This window comes from Ambystoma mexicanum, chromosome 6q (assembly GCF_040938575.1).
Source record: "Ambystoma mexicanum isolate Mex_15411 chromosome 6q, UKY_AmexF1_1, whole genome shotgun sequence".
Classification (NCBI taxonomy): Eukaryota; Metazoa; Chordata; class Amphibia; order Caudata; family Ambystomatidae; genus Ambystoma; species Ambystoma mexicanum.
In genome coordinates this window covers 349,429,956-349,446,226 of record NC_090937.1, presented here as the reverse complement: position 1 = coordinate 349,446,226, position 16,271 = coordinate 349,429,956, and the positions used below count along the sequence as shown (strand labels likewise).

The 16,271-nt window shown below is 44.2% G+C and overlaps 1 protein-coding gene across 2 annotated transcripts in view; it reads left to right on the top strand.

The window, feature by feature from the left end:
* The window catches only part of SLC44A1 (solute carrier family 44 member 1), an 889,643-nt gene that overhangs the window by 720,324 nt on the left and 153,048 nt on the right, over nucleotides 1-16,271 (top strand). For both annotated transcript variants that reach the window (XM_069630839.1, XM_069630838.1), the window contains exon 8: nucleotides 6,011-6,150. In XM_069630839.1, the coding sequence (XP_069486940.1) occupies nucleotides 6,011-6,150 (140 nt within the window). The remainder of the gene's footprint in view (nucleotides 1-6,010; nucleotides 6,151-16,271) is intronic.

The following is a 16,271-nucleotide window of genomic DNA, read 5'->3' as shown; positions in this document are numbered from 1 at the left end:
TATTGTCCCTTATTGACTAAACTTTGCATTAAAACATATTGCAATTGTTCAAATACCACAGGCAGGACACCCCCTCTTGTTTATATCTATTGTTAGCCCATAGTCCTGCTCCTGTTTTGGGCCATCTCTCCGGTTACCCCATGTCCAATAAAAGGGCCTATACTAAGAAAATCTTTTGCCAATCCTTACTACTATGCTACAAAATATTGTGGGATAATGTTCATAAGAAGAAAAGGGTTAATAAAAGAAGTCAGGATGTTAAGGCTGGAGTCTCCCTTCCCTGTGTTTTTACCATGGGACAAGGCAGGACTCATGAGCACAGCACACTCCTGGGCTTCTCCAGCACAAGGTTACAGTTCCTTTTCTCAATATCTGGACCTTCTGTGTTCAGTACTCTTTCATGCAAAGTCTCTTGCTTAAGAGGGCCTGGTATGCATAAACAACATAACAAAAGTTCCTTCTAACCTTCACGTCGGGCGATTACTCTTCATCAATTCACTGTAGACATCACTCAGTTGGGTTCATGTTTGTCATCAAACTGTTTACGGATGTATTACTCTTCACTCTAATTCGCAGGCATCCCTCAGCCGGGTTCACATTTGTCAAAATAATACTGTTCATTTAGTTTTCTCAAAATGCTGGATTCACTTCCCTTAGCTCTAGTTTAGTTAGGGCCCACTCATCCGGGCTCAGACCTTCCTTCACCGGCTTCCTAAAGCACTTGTAAGTTCAAACAAAGACTTCCAAAGGGCGATTACGTCTTGCTGGTTGACTGTTATTCTCTGGCAAGTACGTACTTCAAAAATATCGCAGTTCTCGCAGCATTCCCCTCCTCCGTCAGTTTCACATTTCCCTTAGTCAGGTTTACACTTTCATATTGCTCAAAGACTTCTACAACGTGCCAAGGACCTTCGATTGTACAAGTTTAGTTTAGTTTAGTTTATTCATTTGTATTGCGCACCAGACCCGAGGGTATGAGGGCGCATGAGCAGCAAGGTGATTCAAAGCTTGGTTACAGGTTGCTTATACTTTACATTACATAATTGTACTTTACATTACATAATTACAGTGTGACGATGAAGGAACATGTGTACAGTTTGGCAGGAGAGAATGCAGTAAATGTATTTAAAGAATTACAAATATATACAAGTTTAGTATTACAAATTTACAGATTCACTTAAAGCATGCAACGCGGAGAGCAGCCGTGTGGTGTTAGAGGTGTTAGTGGTTCGTGTTCTTTAACCAATGGATGTAGTTGCGTCTAAAAAGTGAGTAAGGTTGGGGAGTTCTGAGCGATGGTGGTAGGGAGTTCCAGTGTTGAGGTGCTTTCACCTGGAAGCTGTTGCCACCCATTTTGGTGCGTTTAAACCTGGGGACGGTGAGCAGATTAGCATTGGAGGTTCTGGTGGGTCTGATGGGGGTGTGTTTGCATATTCTGTCTGCCAGATAGCGTGGGGCAGCATTATTCAGGCATTTGTGGGTGAGCGATGCTACTTTAAGCAGGATTTTGTCTGTTGTGCTGAGCCAGTTATGGGATTTCCTGATATTGGAAATGTGTTCCCTCCTGGGAATATTGAGTGCTGCCCTAAGGGCGTTGTTTTGAAGTGTCTGAATTTTGTTGGTGATTTGCTTGGTGGCTCCTATGTAGAGGGCGTTACAATAGTCCAGTTTGGATAATACCAGTGCTCTGGCTAGTGTAGTGCAGCTGTGAGTGGAGTTGGAGTGGACACAAGGTTTGTGTCTTAACCTTTGTATGACCACCTCACGCCGGCCTCCCCTAGGGCCTCTTGATACTTGTGGTGTCAGCAACAACCGAAGACTCAACTGTACAAGGGGGTTGGTTTGACCCTCATATGACCATTTTAATTTCACAGTTCAACACATTCTCCTTGTTGAGGAGCGGGTCATCGGTAAGAGTGCCTCGATTGAGCGCCCACATGGCGCCAGATCACTCTTAACAGATACTTATATTGCTTACAAAAGACCTTTTTGCGTTAGTCTTCTTTCTTCATACAATTTTGCTCTTCACAACCTTGAACCCAGCACAGTCTGATCTATTATCGGCTCCTTCGAGTGTGTCGAACTCTTTTGGCGTCTCGTACCTCTGGAGTTGGAAGGTACCACCATGGCAACCGCTTCTCTCCGCCCTGCCTATCCGTGCGGGGGGGTTCCATGTACCGCTGACTTTCTTCACACCCTTTGCCAGCTGCAATTCCCGGTCTTACATTTTCCTTCTCTGAGGCTCTGCAGGTCTCGGTTCAAAAGGGCAAGGGCAGTTCCCCTCTCATCGTCCTTTCAGGTCTCACAGCCTTTCTCCCCCGTTTGAACTGCCTTCCTGGAATAGCTGCTTCCTCATGCATTTGGCCTTGCTCAGTGTGCTTTTGTGCTCCGCCTCTTATCCCTATGGGGAAAGGGAATGGAAGTCAGATGTGTGTAATTCTCAGCAATTGCCGGACTCTGCCTGATCCTTGTGTTGGGACCTGTCCGGTATACGCCTCTGGTATTAGTCAGTCTTTCGTGGTAATCGGTCTGTAAGAAAGTGTTTGTGTCAAGGGGTGGGTTGAGTTTCTACATATACTATGGAGTAGGATGGGGAAAAGGTGTCATAAGGAATGGGCTACCTCGTCTCACCCTTTGGCGTCCCACTTCCACTCCCTGAAGACCCCTCACCCATGTGATCCTCCTGCACTGGTCAACCCCCAGGAACTGGATCCAATAGCGATGGCAGTGTCCTGGCCACCGGGATGACAGTTCCCCAGTGACTTGTAAGTGAGACACCTTCAGGTTTCTCAGTTACCAGCGGTCATGTGCTTTTCCCTTAACTGAAATAGGTGAACTAAGTTACTTAACCATCAGGACTAGCAGAATGTCAACAAATTTGCAAGGCCTCACTCATCTCACCAATGTTATACTTCAGCGGTACACAGAACTGTTGTATTGTTGCTCATTTTATGTCTAGGGTTCAAATAACATCTGGTAACATTAAATATATTAGTATAGCATTGCTAATCAAATGCGTTTGTTTGCTAATCCAGAACATTTTAATTAGTAAACTCTACTAATCCATTTTTGAAAAGTAAGGTATACCTTTACTAAGGCACCTACATTAATATCTTCATTTTGTAAGTCAAGGTAAAATGTTTTGGGTATGATTTGGCATGTATTTGACAAGGTCAAAAATATTGTATTGTCAAAGAGCAGAGTTGCATCATGAATGTTCAAAGTATCCAAACAAGATTCAGACGGGCTCAGAGCTTTTGTAGGCTGTTGGACTGATTTATGCTATTCTGCCCATAAACCACAAAATCCATGGGGTATCAACCCTGAATCAAGGCATTTTATCTTTCAGATATTTTTGGCCATATTTATAACCATTTGGTCAATGGTGGTCTTGTAGTTCTGAGAAGTATGGTATTGTTTTCTTGCTATTGTATTATTTTGCATCTGTGGCACATGAGTGTTGCAAAGTAGAAAAGAAGTTACAGCTGCATGAAGAATTGTAACAAGCTACCCCTCCATTCTGTGTGTTAATTATGCAGCCTCAGATAAATGGAGCCAAACGTCAATCACTGCAAGCAAGTCTCCAAATCATGTTTAATTAAAACAACAGTTCATCCATATTTATGAAAAGTACACAATATACCTACTTATATCGTACAATAACTCGCATGAAACACATGCCACTTATTAAAGTGCAATAGTGTAATAAGGGGTTTGTTTTAAAATGATGTTTGTGCAATACAGTACATTGTAATTGTTTTTTGTAAAGCGCTTATACACAGGTGAAGTGCTTCCAGGCGGTAAGGGAACAAGGGAATACAGTGGTCATTCTTGGGCCTTGATGTTTCTGAATGATATAACAAAAATAACTAGCGTACTAGGCCTGAGGCATTTCTACTAGTCCAAGTGCTTGACAGGAGGGAAGGAGAGAAGGGGGGAGAAGGAATGTGCATACAATCAATAAACTGCCGTACTAGGCCTAATGACTTGTCAGGTAGTCCCAGTGCATAACAAGGGTGGTGAAAGAAGGAGAGGGCGGGGGCGGCGGACATGCAGAACAAACAACTACCGTACTAGGCCTGGCGACAATCAAGTTGATTGAGGATTGGTCATCTCTAATGCGCCTATGCACAAGTCTTTCAGGCGCAACCTACGTGGGCAAGGGGAGACAAAGGGAAGACAGGACAAACGATGTTGCTAGGCCTAGTGCATTCATGGTCGTGGAAGTGAGTATTAAATTTCATTACATGTATACAATTGTCCTTCTTTCAGTGCTTGCTGCACAGCAGAGCAAAGGGAATAATGGTCACCTTTCCATCAACATTGAATGTTGTTTTGATCATATCAAGAAACCCCCTCAGGTTTTCAGGTTTATTTGTATTACACTGAATTCCCAAATTCTCACTTTTTTCAAAAACTGAAAACATTCCCCCCTCCCCCCCCCCCCCCCAAGTTTCCCTCAGGATCGTTATTTCTAAATATCCTGTTTTTTAATATAAAAAAAGGGCTGTATTTCTCTACGATGTCGACACACAGCATTTCAGCCTTTTCTATGAGATCCGCCCATTCTATTGTGATCTCTCACTTCCATAACCTCTAGGCCTTCATCAGGACAGAATATTCATTGTATTATGAGATTGTCTCTTCACTACACCATCTACGTGATGTACATTCTACAATAAAATATTTATACATTTGAGTTGGAGATTCCATTATTGACTATACATCACAAATTTGTTCCTAATGTTGCATCTAACCTCTTTCTATTTTTTAACAAGCGAGCATATTTTATTTTTTAGTCCACATCTTTTCTTCATTTTAGTCTCTGCAAAAACCAAATTTTTTTCAGTCCTCTGAGTTATTCCATTTATTCTGTGGCTACATTTTATATTTTTAAATTTTTCTTTAGGATGGAAGATAGCCACTGACATTCATTTCTAGTCTTTTGACCGCTGCACAATGAAGTCTCCATCTTCGGAATTTAAAACGTGTGGCACTTGTTGGCGAAATGCACAAAATCAAAAGCCACTCTCTATTACTGTTAAGTATCAAAATAATGTGGTTATCTCTTTCCCACTAATTATGGACCACTCGTCTCAGACATTCTGTTAAGGAAACATTTTAAAATATAAAATTCTCTGTAATATCTTGTTGATACAAATAACAAGCCCGAAGGGGATTTGTATATAGCTCACTTGATATAAAAACAAAATGTAATGTTGATGGAAAGGTGACCACGATCCCCTTTGTTCTTTTGTGCAGCAAGCAAGCAACCACTAAAAGAAGAAACATTATGTAAATCTAATTAAATGTACTGTATTACACAAATGGCACTTTAAAACGAACCCCATATTACACTATTGCATTTTAATATGTTGTACGTTTTTATCATGTGATTTATTGTATGAGATAAGTAGGTATATTGTGTACTTTATAAAATATGAATACACTGTGGTTTTAATTAGACAAATGAGTTGCAGACTAGCATGCAATGATTGAAGTTGCCTGCATATTCCTGAGGTTGCATAATTACCATACAGGAGGGAGGGGTAGCTTGTTTGTGCTATGTTATAATGCATTAGAATCCCTGTTGTGGTACAGGCTCCTCGTAAACAAAACAAGGGATTGACCTGTTGTGATAACTGAATGAAGAAGAAGCCTTGATCTGTTTTAAAAAAATATATATTTCTTTCCAAGTAACTTCTCTGAGGTATAGGATGATCGCAAACATTATACAGTTAACATCAGATATACCTATCTATGGGTGCACTCAATAAGCTGTCAACCAATGATGCGCCCTCAAACAGTGCTTTGAGGAAATGAGCCAGATACTGACTGACCCTGGTACCTTGATCTAATCCCATGAACACTCCATGCTGTGTTGCCACCGAAATTGTTTTCAAAAGTATATTTAATGTGATTCTATCAATATCATTAATCCTATATACTTGGGCTGATAGATTTAATGATATCTATAACATTTGTTTCATTCCCCTTGTCTCTGGTGCAGGAGGTACAGGTGTGCTGTGGTGGCTATATGCAGATAATAAAAAGACTTTCAATGAAGCGCTTCCTCCAGATCAGTTGCAGATTGCCAGCGACAATCTTCAGGCTCTTTTGATCTATTCCATTGCTGCCACCATCTTCACTGTAAGTGTTTGTATTGGATGCTTTTGGTTCTTGGTCAGCTAAGAGATCTGTTTGCCTTATTTCTTGTGTTAAATGGGCTGCACGAACATTGTGTAAGACTGCTGATAAACATCTCCCTGTTGTCTAATCATGTCTGGTTCTTAAATTTTTAAATAGCAATCGAACCCTGGCTTATCCAGTTGTTACGAAATTAAGACAAAAGGAAGTGCTTTCTATATGTACATGTTAAGAGTGCTGCCACTGCAGTGAAGATGGCTAACATTGATTAGTCTATAGGCGACCCTTTTCCTGCACCGCTAGTATGGATTTTGTCTGAGGGTTCCCAGGGCACTCTCCGAATTTTGCATATTTATCACGATTCTTACCACCCAAAAGGAATTGTTTGTCCAGGGACTGACTTGCTCCTTTCACAGGATGACATTTTGGAAATGAAGAATTCTGCTCCTGATTACTTTATTTTTGCTTGGGCGAATTAAGAGCATGTTTTGATTGGATGACTGCTTCCGGCTGTATGGTTTGTCTGTAGTTTTTGCAGAGTACAGCTAGGTAGGGCCTTGTGAACCAAGCATAATTCCTTAACATGTACCCTTTCGAATGGTTTGTGTCCTCCCACATATTCCTCATCTTTGATATACAATATCCAGATTCAGCCGCTTCAGAAATATTCTTTTGGCAGTGGGCGCTGTGCGTCGATGCAGTCGACTCAATGTCCCTCGAGGGCTCAGTCTCAAGGATGATGTCATCGAAGGTGTATATATAGCATGCGCAGCGCCCGTTGGCTTCAGTTCAATTTTTCCGAGTATGCTTATGCTTTGATAAACTACGGCACCCTTCTTTAGGTCTAATTGCGAACATGTCTTCCTCGACATCTACTACCCTGAAGACCGAGTTCAAGAAGTGTCAAGACTGCGACACCAAAATGTCGATAACTGACCCACATCGAGTATGTCTGTGGTGTCTCGGTGTGGAGCACAAGACCTCAGCCTGCTCCAAATGCCAGTCTATGACCAGAAAGGATGTGAAGGAGTGAAAGGAAAAATTGTCTTTGGGTTTAAAAAAATAAATAAATTCCCATCCCCTTTCCCGTCAAAAACCTTCAGACAAGCCGAGAGGCGACTCTTCTAGAAGAAGGTTAAAAGATCCAGATCGAGGAGTGGCTCCCACCACTCGTCGAGGAAATCTGAAAGAGGCACCACAGGTCACCCTCAATTTAGTCGTCACTCATCCCCTGAGAGGCTATCTTGTCCCACAAAGGCCTCCACACCGGCCGAATGGGAAGCATTTAGGTCAGAAATGCTGACGATATTTGCGAGGCAAAAACCCTCTGCAATCCAGGCTCCTACCATGGCTTCCAAAGAAGCCAGTAAAGAAAGGGCTCGAGCCAAGTCCTGCGCGCCCTAGTGCCTGGGATGAAGAAACGATCCTCTTCGAGAGCCGTTGAGGCCTCGATGAGAAATCATCCAAGGATCCTTTGAGCCGGAGGTCCAAGCATAAATCGAGGTAGTCGACGCCGGATGCGCCCTCGACTCCGGCTGCGCCATACACGCCAGTCGTGCCTTCTACACTTGACCACTTCAATGCCATTGAAGCCTTCGAAGTCGACTTCAGTAAAAATATTAATGACTCCTCGAAGGCTCGAATTCTATATTTCTGAAACCGGTAATGCCCATACCGGATAAGTCCTACCCTCAATTTATGAGGAAAATGAACCATCGGATACTGATGCGCCTTTTGGGCTTCAATATGGCACACCTAATTTGCCTGAGTTTTATCTCCGAAGAATCCAGATTAAAAGATCTTGACAACCTGCAAACAGCCAGTGGGGTGGACACTTCGCCAGAGCTTGAACTCGGTAGGCCTGATTCTGGTGCTTCAAATGGAAAGTTGGTGTCTACAGTTGTTGACTACTTGGGGTGGAGTAGGCCCAGTCTCCGCTTCGAACAGGATGATCTGATGGACAACCTTGATAAGGGTCTGCAAATGGATCCCATTTTACTATTTCACATTGCTCTCCAAAAAAGGGTGGCAGCAAATTGGTAAATGGCAGAGGCTAATCCGGCAGTAAACAAAAACCCGACTAGAAAGTACTGCCCATCTAGTAGGGACCCCAACTACCTATCGGAACACCCCTGGCTCAGGAGGAAAGCTCAGCGGCAACGTGCTCGCCTTGGAAGCAAAACAACATGGAGCAACACAGGTGCAATCTCCGGGTCCACGCTTAGAAACCTCTGGGTATTAAGCGCGTTATAAATAATATATCATATCACTCCAGAAGGTCTGTTGGTGCAAGCAGCTACGGCAACTTCAAAACAGGCTACTTATCCTACCATCCCTCCAAATAGAGATGACAAGAGTAGATGCATGGGCAATGAAAGTATTTTCTGCAGGGAGCATGGCTCTTAAATCAGCCAACTCCACATGTGCCTTCGCAAAATTCTCATTCACTCTATGGGACTGCATTTCCATGGCGGCAGAGCACATCCCAGAGTGGGAGGAAAGAGATGGATTCTTGACTATTGTTAGAGACAGAAAAGAAGCCATGTGCGAGTCTCTTCAGTCAGATCTGGATTCTGCTGACGGCATCAGCATAGCCATGGCAACTAGCACCGTAATACGCAGATTTGCGTAGTTGAAGTTGCCAGGATTTGCGCCGGGTGTGCAGGCCAGACTCCTTAACATGCCCTTTGACTGGTCTCACCTTTTTGGCAACAAGGCTGACGAAAGCCTTGAGAAGTAGTAGACCTCGAAGGCGACAGCCAAATCCTTAGGTGCCGCTATAAGGCTGCCGCAGCCCTTTCGCCCCAGTGGACAGCCTTGGCGGGATAGATCTTTTCGCTACTACTCAGTTGGAAGAGCGAGAGGAATGGCTAATCAAAGAGCCCAAAGAAGATTCCCTCGTGGTGGACGATGGAGAGGTGCTAAGCCCGCTCAAGCAGGGCATCCTTACCAACAGCCACTGCAACAGTCGTCTCAAAACCTCTGAGGTCTTGAGTCACAAAACGCCATTGGGAGGCAGGCTGTCTCAGCATCCGAGAGAATCGCGAGACATTACTTTGGATGCTTGGGCATTGGAAACCATAGTCCAAAGTTACTGCCTTCCCTTCATTCAAAGACCTCAGAACCATCCACCGGGGAGCCACTCTTTGAGAGTTCCAGATCCGCTCTTTGTGCAGAAAATGTTGAACCTGTTAGAGAAAGGCACTATAGAACCGGTGCCTGAGTGGAGAGGAAAAAGGGACGGTACTCACCATATTTTCTAATAGCCAAGAAAGACTGAGGACTGAGACCCATCCTTGACTTGAGATACTTGAACAAGTTCAAGATTGTCACACTTCTCAGATCCTTCAGGCCCCTCCAACTCCAGGATTGGATGGTGTCATTGGACCGTCAGGATGCTAATTTTCATGTGCCATTCCATCTCAAGCACAGAGTACCTGAGGTTCACCATTGGCGGTCCTCATCAGTTTCCATTTCTGCCATTCGGGCTGACCTCCGCCCCAAGGATTTTCACCAAACTGATAGCGGTGGTGGCATCGAGTCTCGGGAGAGGGGGTGTCAGGTCTACCCCTACCTGCACGGTTGACTGATCAAGGCCTCTTCTCCCGTTGGATCATCTGAATGTCACCTGACACTATCTTCACAGACTGGGCTTCTCCCTCAATTACAAGAAGTCCCATATGACACCCTCTCAAAAGCTCCAGTTCAGAGTGCCCAGCATCTCCAGTCCTTCTATTTTATTTTTTATTTTTCTTTAGTTTGATCGGCCTCATAGCATCCTTAATTTTTCTGGTGCCAGAGACTCCGCTGAGAATTGGATCCCTTCAATGGGCTCTCATAACACATTCTCGGGCAACATATCAGACCTACTTCAGGTTCCAAGCAGGGTCGCACAGGATCTCCTGTGGTGGACCTGCGAGGACAACATTCTGAAAGGAGATCCTTTTTGGCAACCATGGCCGGAGATGACAGTAGTGACGGATGCCTCACTCACTGGGTGGGGCGCCCACCCCAACGAGTTGACAATCCGCTGTCGTTGGTCTCCATCTACACATCAGTCTTTTGGAGCTGAGGGCAATCAGACTAGCGCTGAAGGCCTTTCTACCCTCTGTATGGGGAAAGAATGCCCTGATAATGAAGGACAACAAGAGAGGAGGTGTAGGGACACTACCACTGTGCAGAGAGGCAATGTAGCTCTGGTACTGGGCAATTCAAGAAGGAACCCCTCTATCGGCAGTTCACCTAGCCGAGAGAACATGGCGGCAGACGCTCTGAGCAGGCAGAGCAGTCTCTCCCACTAGTGGGACCTAGCTAAGGAAGTCCTTCAAGAGATCTTCACCCTTTGGGGAACCCCTCAAGTGGATCTGTTCCCGACCAGTGTCAACCGGAAGTGTGAAATTTACTTCTCAAGGGAATTTCCTCCAAGAGGAGCTATAGGAGACGTGTTTGTGGGGGGACTGGGAATTTCCACTTCTGGATGTGCTTCCTCCAGTCCCTGCCATTCCAAATGTGATCAGGAGGTTGATAAAATTCGGGAAACTCATGATCCTAATTGCCCCGGATTGGGCCAGAAGGATGTGGTACCTGGACCTTGTGGACATCTCTAACTGCCCTCCAATACGCCTTCCACTAAGAGGCCCTTCTCTTGCGAGAGGAGGGCTGGGTTTTCCATCCAGAGGTCAAGACACTCAGCCTTTATGCCTGGTTTCGGAGAGGCTGAGAGGCGGAGATACAAGGATACAAGATACAAGGATTGGGGCCTCCCAGATGACGTAATGGAGATATTGCTTTGCGGCCAGAAGGCCAGCAACAAAGTCCTTGTACCGTTGCTGTTAAAACAGATTCTGCAGCTGGTGCAAAGACAAGAATGTAGACCCTTTACTATGCAAAAACACCAGAAGTGTTATCTTTTCTACTATACCTAGCTAATCGGGGCTATTTTCGGTGCTATCCATCTTTAAGCGCTCGTCAGAGAAATCTTCAGATTTCAAGATCCCGCTGCTGACACAATTTCTAAAGGGACTCAACAATGTGTTTCCACCATCTCCTTTCCAGGTTCCAGTTTGGGACCTTAATTTGGTATTACAATTCTTATGTGTGCACCCTTTGAACCTCTACTCTCATCTTTCAGATGAAAAGCTCGGAACCTATCAGCACTGCCAGAAGAAAACTCCACTGGCTCCCGGTGGCTGCATGTATTTAATTCAAATTGCTTACCCCATGTCATAAAATGTATCTTTGGTAATGCCCCTTCATATTTGAAGGAGAGGATTAATATGTATCAACCAAATGGATGCTTAAGATCAATGGAGGGCTCTTTGTTGGTAATGCCACGTACTCAAAGAGCCCGTGGACTAGGGTGGGCCTTTCATGTTCGGGGCGCCCAAGCTTGGAATATCTTGTCAACTGGGTTACGCAAAATTGAAGACCATCTTCTCTTCCGCAAACAGTTAAAGACCATTCTGTTTAGTTAGGATTATCTTAGTATCTGCACCACTTCTGTCTTTTGGTGCCTGGATGCCTGCGGGCTTTGGCGCCTTATAAATCCGAATAACAGAACATAACTTAACTGTTAAGGTTGCTAATATTTAAAACCATTTTCTTGGTAGCATTAACCTCAGTCCGTAGAATGAGTGCAATATCACCCTAGCCACCCTTTACTATTTTCCACAAGGATGAGATGGTGCTGAGGGTTAAGTCTTCATTATTACCTAAAATTATTTCGGATTTTCATGTAGGATAAAAAATTGTATTGGCCACTTTCTACCCTCATCCTGGCAAAGAGGAGGAGAGATTACATAAATTGGATCCATGTAGAGCTCTAAGTTTCTAGATAATCCAAACTTTGTATAGATGATGAGCTCTTTATTAGCTACACAGATCACAAACAGGGCCAGGCTGTGACTAAGCAGACCTTATCTAGATGGATCAGTCTGTCAATTTCTACTACAGGCTGGCAGGCAAGGATCCTCCAGAAAGCTTAAGGGCTACCTCCTGATCAAAAATATCTGAGAGGCAGCTATGTGGTCTACTATACAAATGTTCACAAAGCATTACTGCCTTGAGTCTTCCCTCAGTCAGGATGGAAGCTTTGGAAAAGCTGTCATCCATTCGGTTTATGGAAACGATTAATAGCTAAATTCTAACTCCCTCCACCAAAAACAAACACTGCTTTGGGAGTTTACCAAAGATGAGGAATACATGGGAGGACACAATCCATTCGACGAACAGGTTACCTACCCCTGATAACATTCTTTTGAATGGATGTTCCTTCCACGTATTCCTCATTGCCCTCCCAGTAGAATTTCCCATGCGATTACAGCTTTCGCTCCTTCAAAGTTTAGCACGGTCAAACCAGTGCTTATGTGGGTAGTTTCTACTGTATGAACAGAACGGAAGCCAACAGGCGTGGCGCGTGCTATATATACCTTTGACTACATCCTTGAGACTGAGGCGCTTGAGGGACATCGAGTCGACTGCATCGGCGCACAGTGCCCTCTGGCGACAATTATTTTCCCACGCAGCTGAAGCTGGATATCTTCCATCAAAGATGAGGAATATGTGGGAGGAACATACAGTTGAAAAACGTTACATGGGGTAAGTAACTTGTTCTTTGTTAGGAAGCCAAAGAATAGGGGCAATTAGTGCATGTGTGATGTGGGCGTGTCGGTATAGGCTGTTGTGCACCTTTTGATGTTTCAGTAGTTGGCTTCCTGGCAGTGCTGTTAAGGTAATTGCATTAGTCCAATCAAGAGACTATCACTGTGTGATCTAAATTGTGTGAAACGCGTGATAAGGGAAGACCCTGTTAACAGACGTAGGTCGTAGAAAGGGTTCTTTGCAAATAATTTGTAAGGAAGACATGCCATTGTCAGTGAGGGCATAATGTTTCCAACTTTGGAAAGGCCTGCCAGTTACATGCAATGTGGAAAGACTCCAGAAGACATGAGCTTGATTTTCTGACCGTTTAAAACTAAGCCACTTCGTTTTCGACCTTGACTCCTTTTCTGATGATCCTCCAGTCCCTTGACCAGTTTGAGATGAATCCATGTGGTGTTGGCATACATATAGATGTCGAGAGTTTCCAAAATCTGAGCCAGTTGCCCGATGTGGAAGTTCAGTAATGAATGTGAGAGCTTATTTGTGGGAAACACTGTAGCGGGTGGGAACAATACTTGAGTGTTCCACCCAATTTAATGTAAGGAGTACGATCATTTCAGCCTAATGATTACTAGCATTAGGATATTCCTTTGATGCCAGCAGTTTGGTTCTATGTGATAATGTCACCTGGGAAAAAGTTGCCAAGTAAGTGACGTTTTTTCTATGCCCCCTTTAAAAGCCTTCCCCCACATATTCTACGACGGGTATCTTTTACTATTATATACTCCAGTCCTGGAATTTTTGAAAAAGCTTGATTTTCTTGGAACTGCAATTTTGGGGAAATGTTACCCCCCGGCAACCATTTCCCAGGCAACCATTCCTGTATACCAGCAGTTTTGCCATTGTGGAGGGTAGCAACGCATGAGCAATGGAGGAGAGTGCCACAGAGTGACCAGGATTAGGATACACATTTTACATGGTCTTGGGGCCATGAGTAAGGCATGCTGAGCAGAGTACTTTCGATCGCCATCCTTTGTCTAAATCTGTCTGGAAATCACTAAGATTGCTGATGGACTCCAGGTAGAAGGAAAGACCGGTAGTCACCAGTGTCACCATTGCCCGCATGATGCAAGTTATACCAGGTATTGGTCTACCAGTATTATTGCTCAAGAAGAATCAACTGTTCACAGAGCAGTGTATCTGAAGATGGTTGGTGGTAAAGGAGTTTTCATTCTAATACGAGTTTGCAAATGGGCTTTATTTTTACCTGATGTGTATGTATCCTTTGGGATCCATGCAACATGAATTCCGGTCAACCGGCAGATGAGCGTTGATCTAATTTCATTCCAATTGTCTGCCTGTGCTACATCTGCCGGTGGTATTTGGTGTATCGTAAAGATGCCTTTTTATGACTGCCAGCTGCTTTACAAGTGTTGATGAAGGCTACTACAATATAAAGGCTTGCAAAGACTTTTTTCCCCCCAATGTGATTCAAGGTTTCAGTATGAGAAAAAAGCACGGGGCCCTGGACCTTAGTAAAGCCTGAGTCTAAAGGTCTCGGTGTACGTGTTTCAGATTTTTATGGTAATGTTTGGCCCATTCATTTTCTTGTTTTTTTTAATTTCTTTTTTTTATCATACAGCTGGGGTTCAATAAAAAACGAAATAGTGGGGCTGGTAACCATTAACTTGCATTTCTGAAATGGGACACCTGGGTCAATGAATATCCATTTCCCGTAGTCCTGTACTACTGACCTTGGGATAGTGGGGATTCTAGTGGCATTTATGCTCCTGTTGTGTTCCTGCAATCCCCCTTGCACCACCACAAGCCTAACCCACAAGCAAAATCACACGAAATCAACATACGCACTTGGCAGTCACAACAGCCACAATTTACAATGCACATCCACCCATCGGGTGGACCCTCTGGTATACTCACTAGATAAATAGTTTCATAAGCGGATATGTATAAATGTCAAATCAACGGGAATGACAAGGTAATAGTATCTGGAAATATCATTCTGAAACATATCCTATGAAAACCATCTCTTACTTTCAAATCAAAGTCTAGCATATAAATGAGAATATAGGAGTGAAGAGCTCATTCAGCAATCTTCAGAGTCTATGCCTTAATTATGCATATAAATGAGTTCTAGTTGTAATTAAAGATGGACTTATGCTATTGCATCTTTTCCTTGCACTCGAGGCCTGTTAAAAACAAGTACTAACAAAGACTATGGGTGAATAGACACCCCAGGCTTACCTTGTGCACACCCCTCCCCCAAAGCAGGCAACATGTGTCCCTCCATCACAGCCCCTCTGCCTCCAGCTAAGGAGACTGAGACGCTTAATTGCGCTCTGATAAATGCACAGTCACTTGGAGCCCATGCCATTTTGGTCCACTACCTCATCATTTTAACAAAAGCTGGACATCCTTGCCATCACTGAATCCTGGCTCCATAGTACCTCGGGTCCCTTTCTCTTCCTAGCCACTCTATCTACAGAGCAGACCACCCCAATCCACCTTGCGGTCGAGTTGCACTCCTCACCAACGTGTCACTAGACATTAGACCTATCCCTACTCTTCCCATGCCTTGCTATGAAATACTGCTTATAAAACGTTGCAACCAGTCCACTTTGAACCTATTATTCCTAGAGGCAACCGCACTCCCCCAGCCTACTAGTGTTAGACATCCCATTCCTGATCACACCCCTCATGAAGCACACTACTAAATTCATTATACTGGGCGACCTCAATCTGGGGTTCAACAACCCCACTGACAGTAGAGCTGCTGCACTTGCCCAATCACTGAAATGAACTTCACTCCGATAGTCTCCTCCCCTACTTGCACCAAAGGGCGGATTCTGTACTGGATCCACACTACTGTCTCCATTGACCTATCCTCCATCAGCACTGTACCCTGGACTGACCCCTCCCTAATTGAGTTTGGACATTCGCTCACAAAACCCTTAGCTGCCACCACAGTCGTCCCTAGCCCAATTGGCATCTGCAACACCTGCAAGCTCATTCATGAAATACTTGAGCCCACTCTCCAGACTGTTTGCCCCCTTTCAAATACAAACAGGAACCTCCAAGCCATTGCCAACCTCTGCCACCAGAGCGACCTCCATACCATGAACCAGCATGCCCTGCTAAAAACTATATAACCCAAACCGGTCATCATCTGGTTCTTAGATGAGCTTGTGTCACTCTGTAGAAGCAGAAGAGTCCTTGAAGATTTATGTAAAAAACATCCCACTCCCTTTTAACTGGGCAAATGTTGCCAACGCCCCCAAGACCTACAAAAAAGCTGTGGTTACCTACAAAGCCAACTACTACAACTCCAGAATCTCCAATGCTATCTCCAACGCCAAAGAACTACTTTTGATAGTAATTGGAAAACCCTCCAGCACCCAGACAGTCCGACAAAGCCTGGTGCTCCATCATCCAAACCGCTCTCGCCAACAAAATGGACACCCTTCACCACAGCACCACTCTCCTCCAAATGCCCATCTATCAAGCCG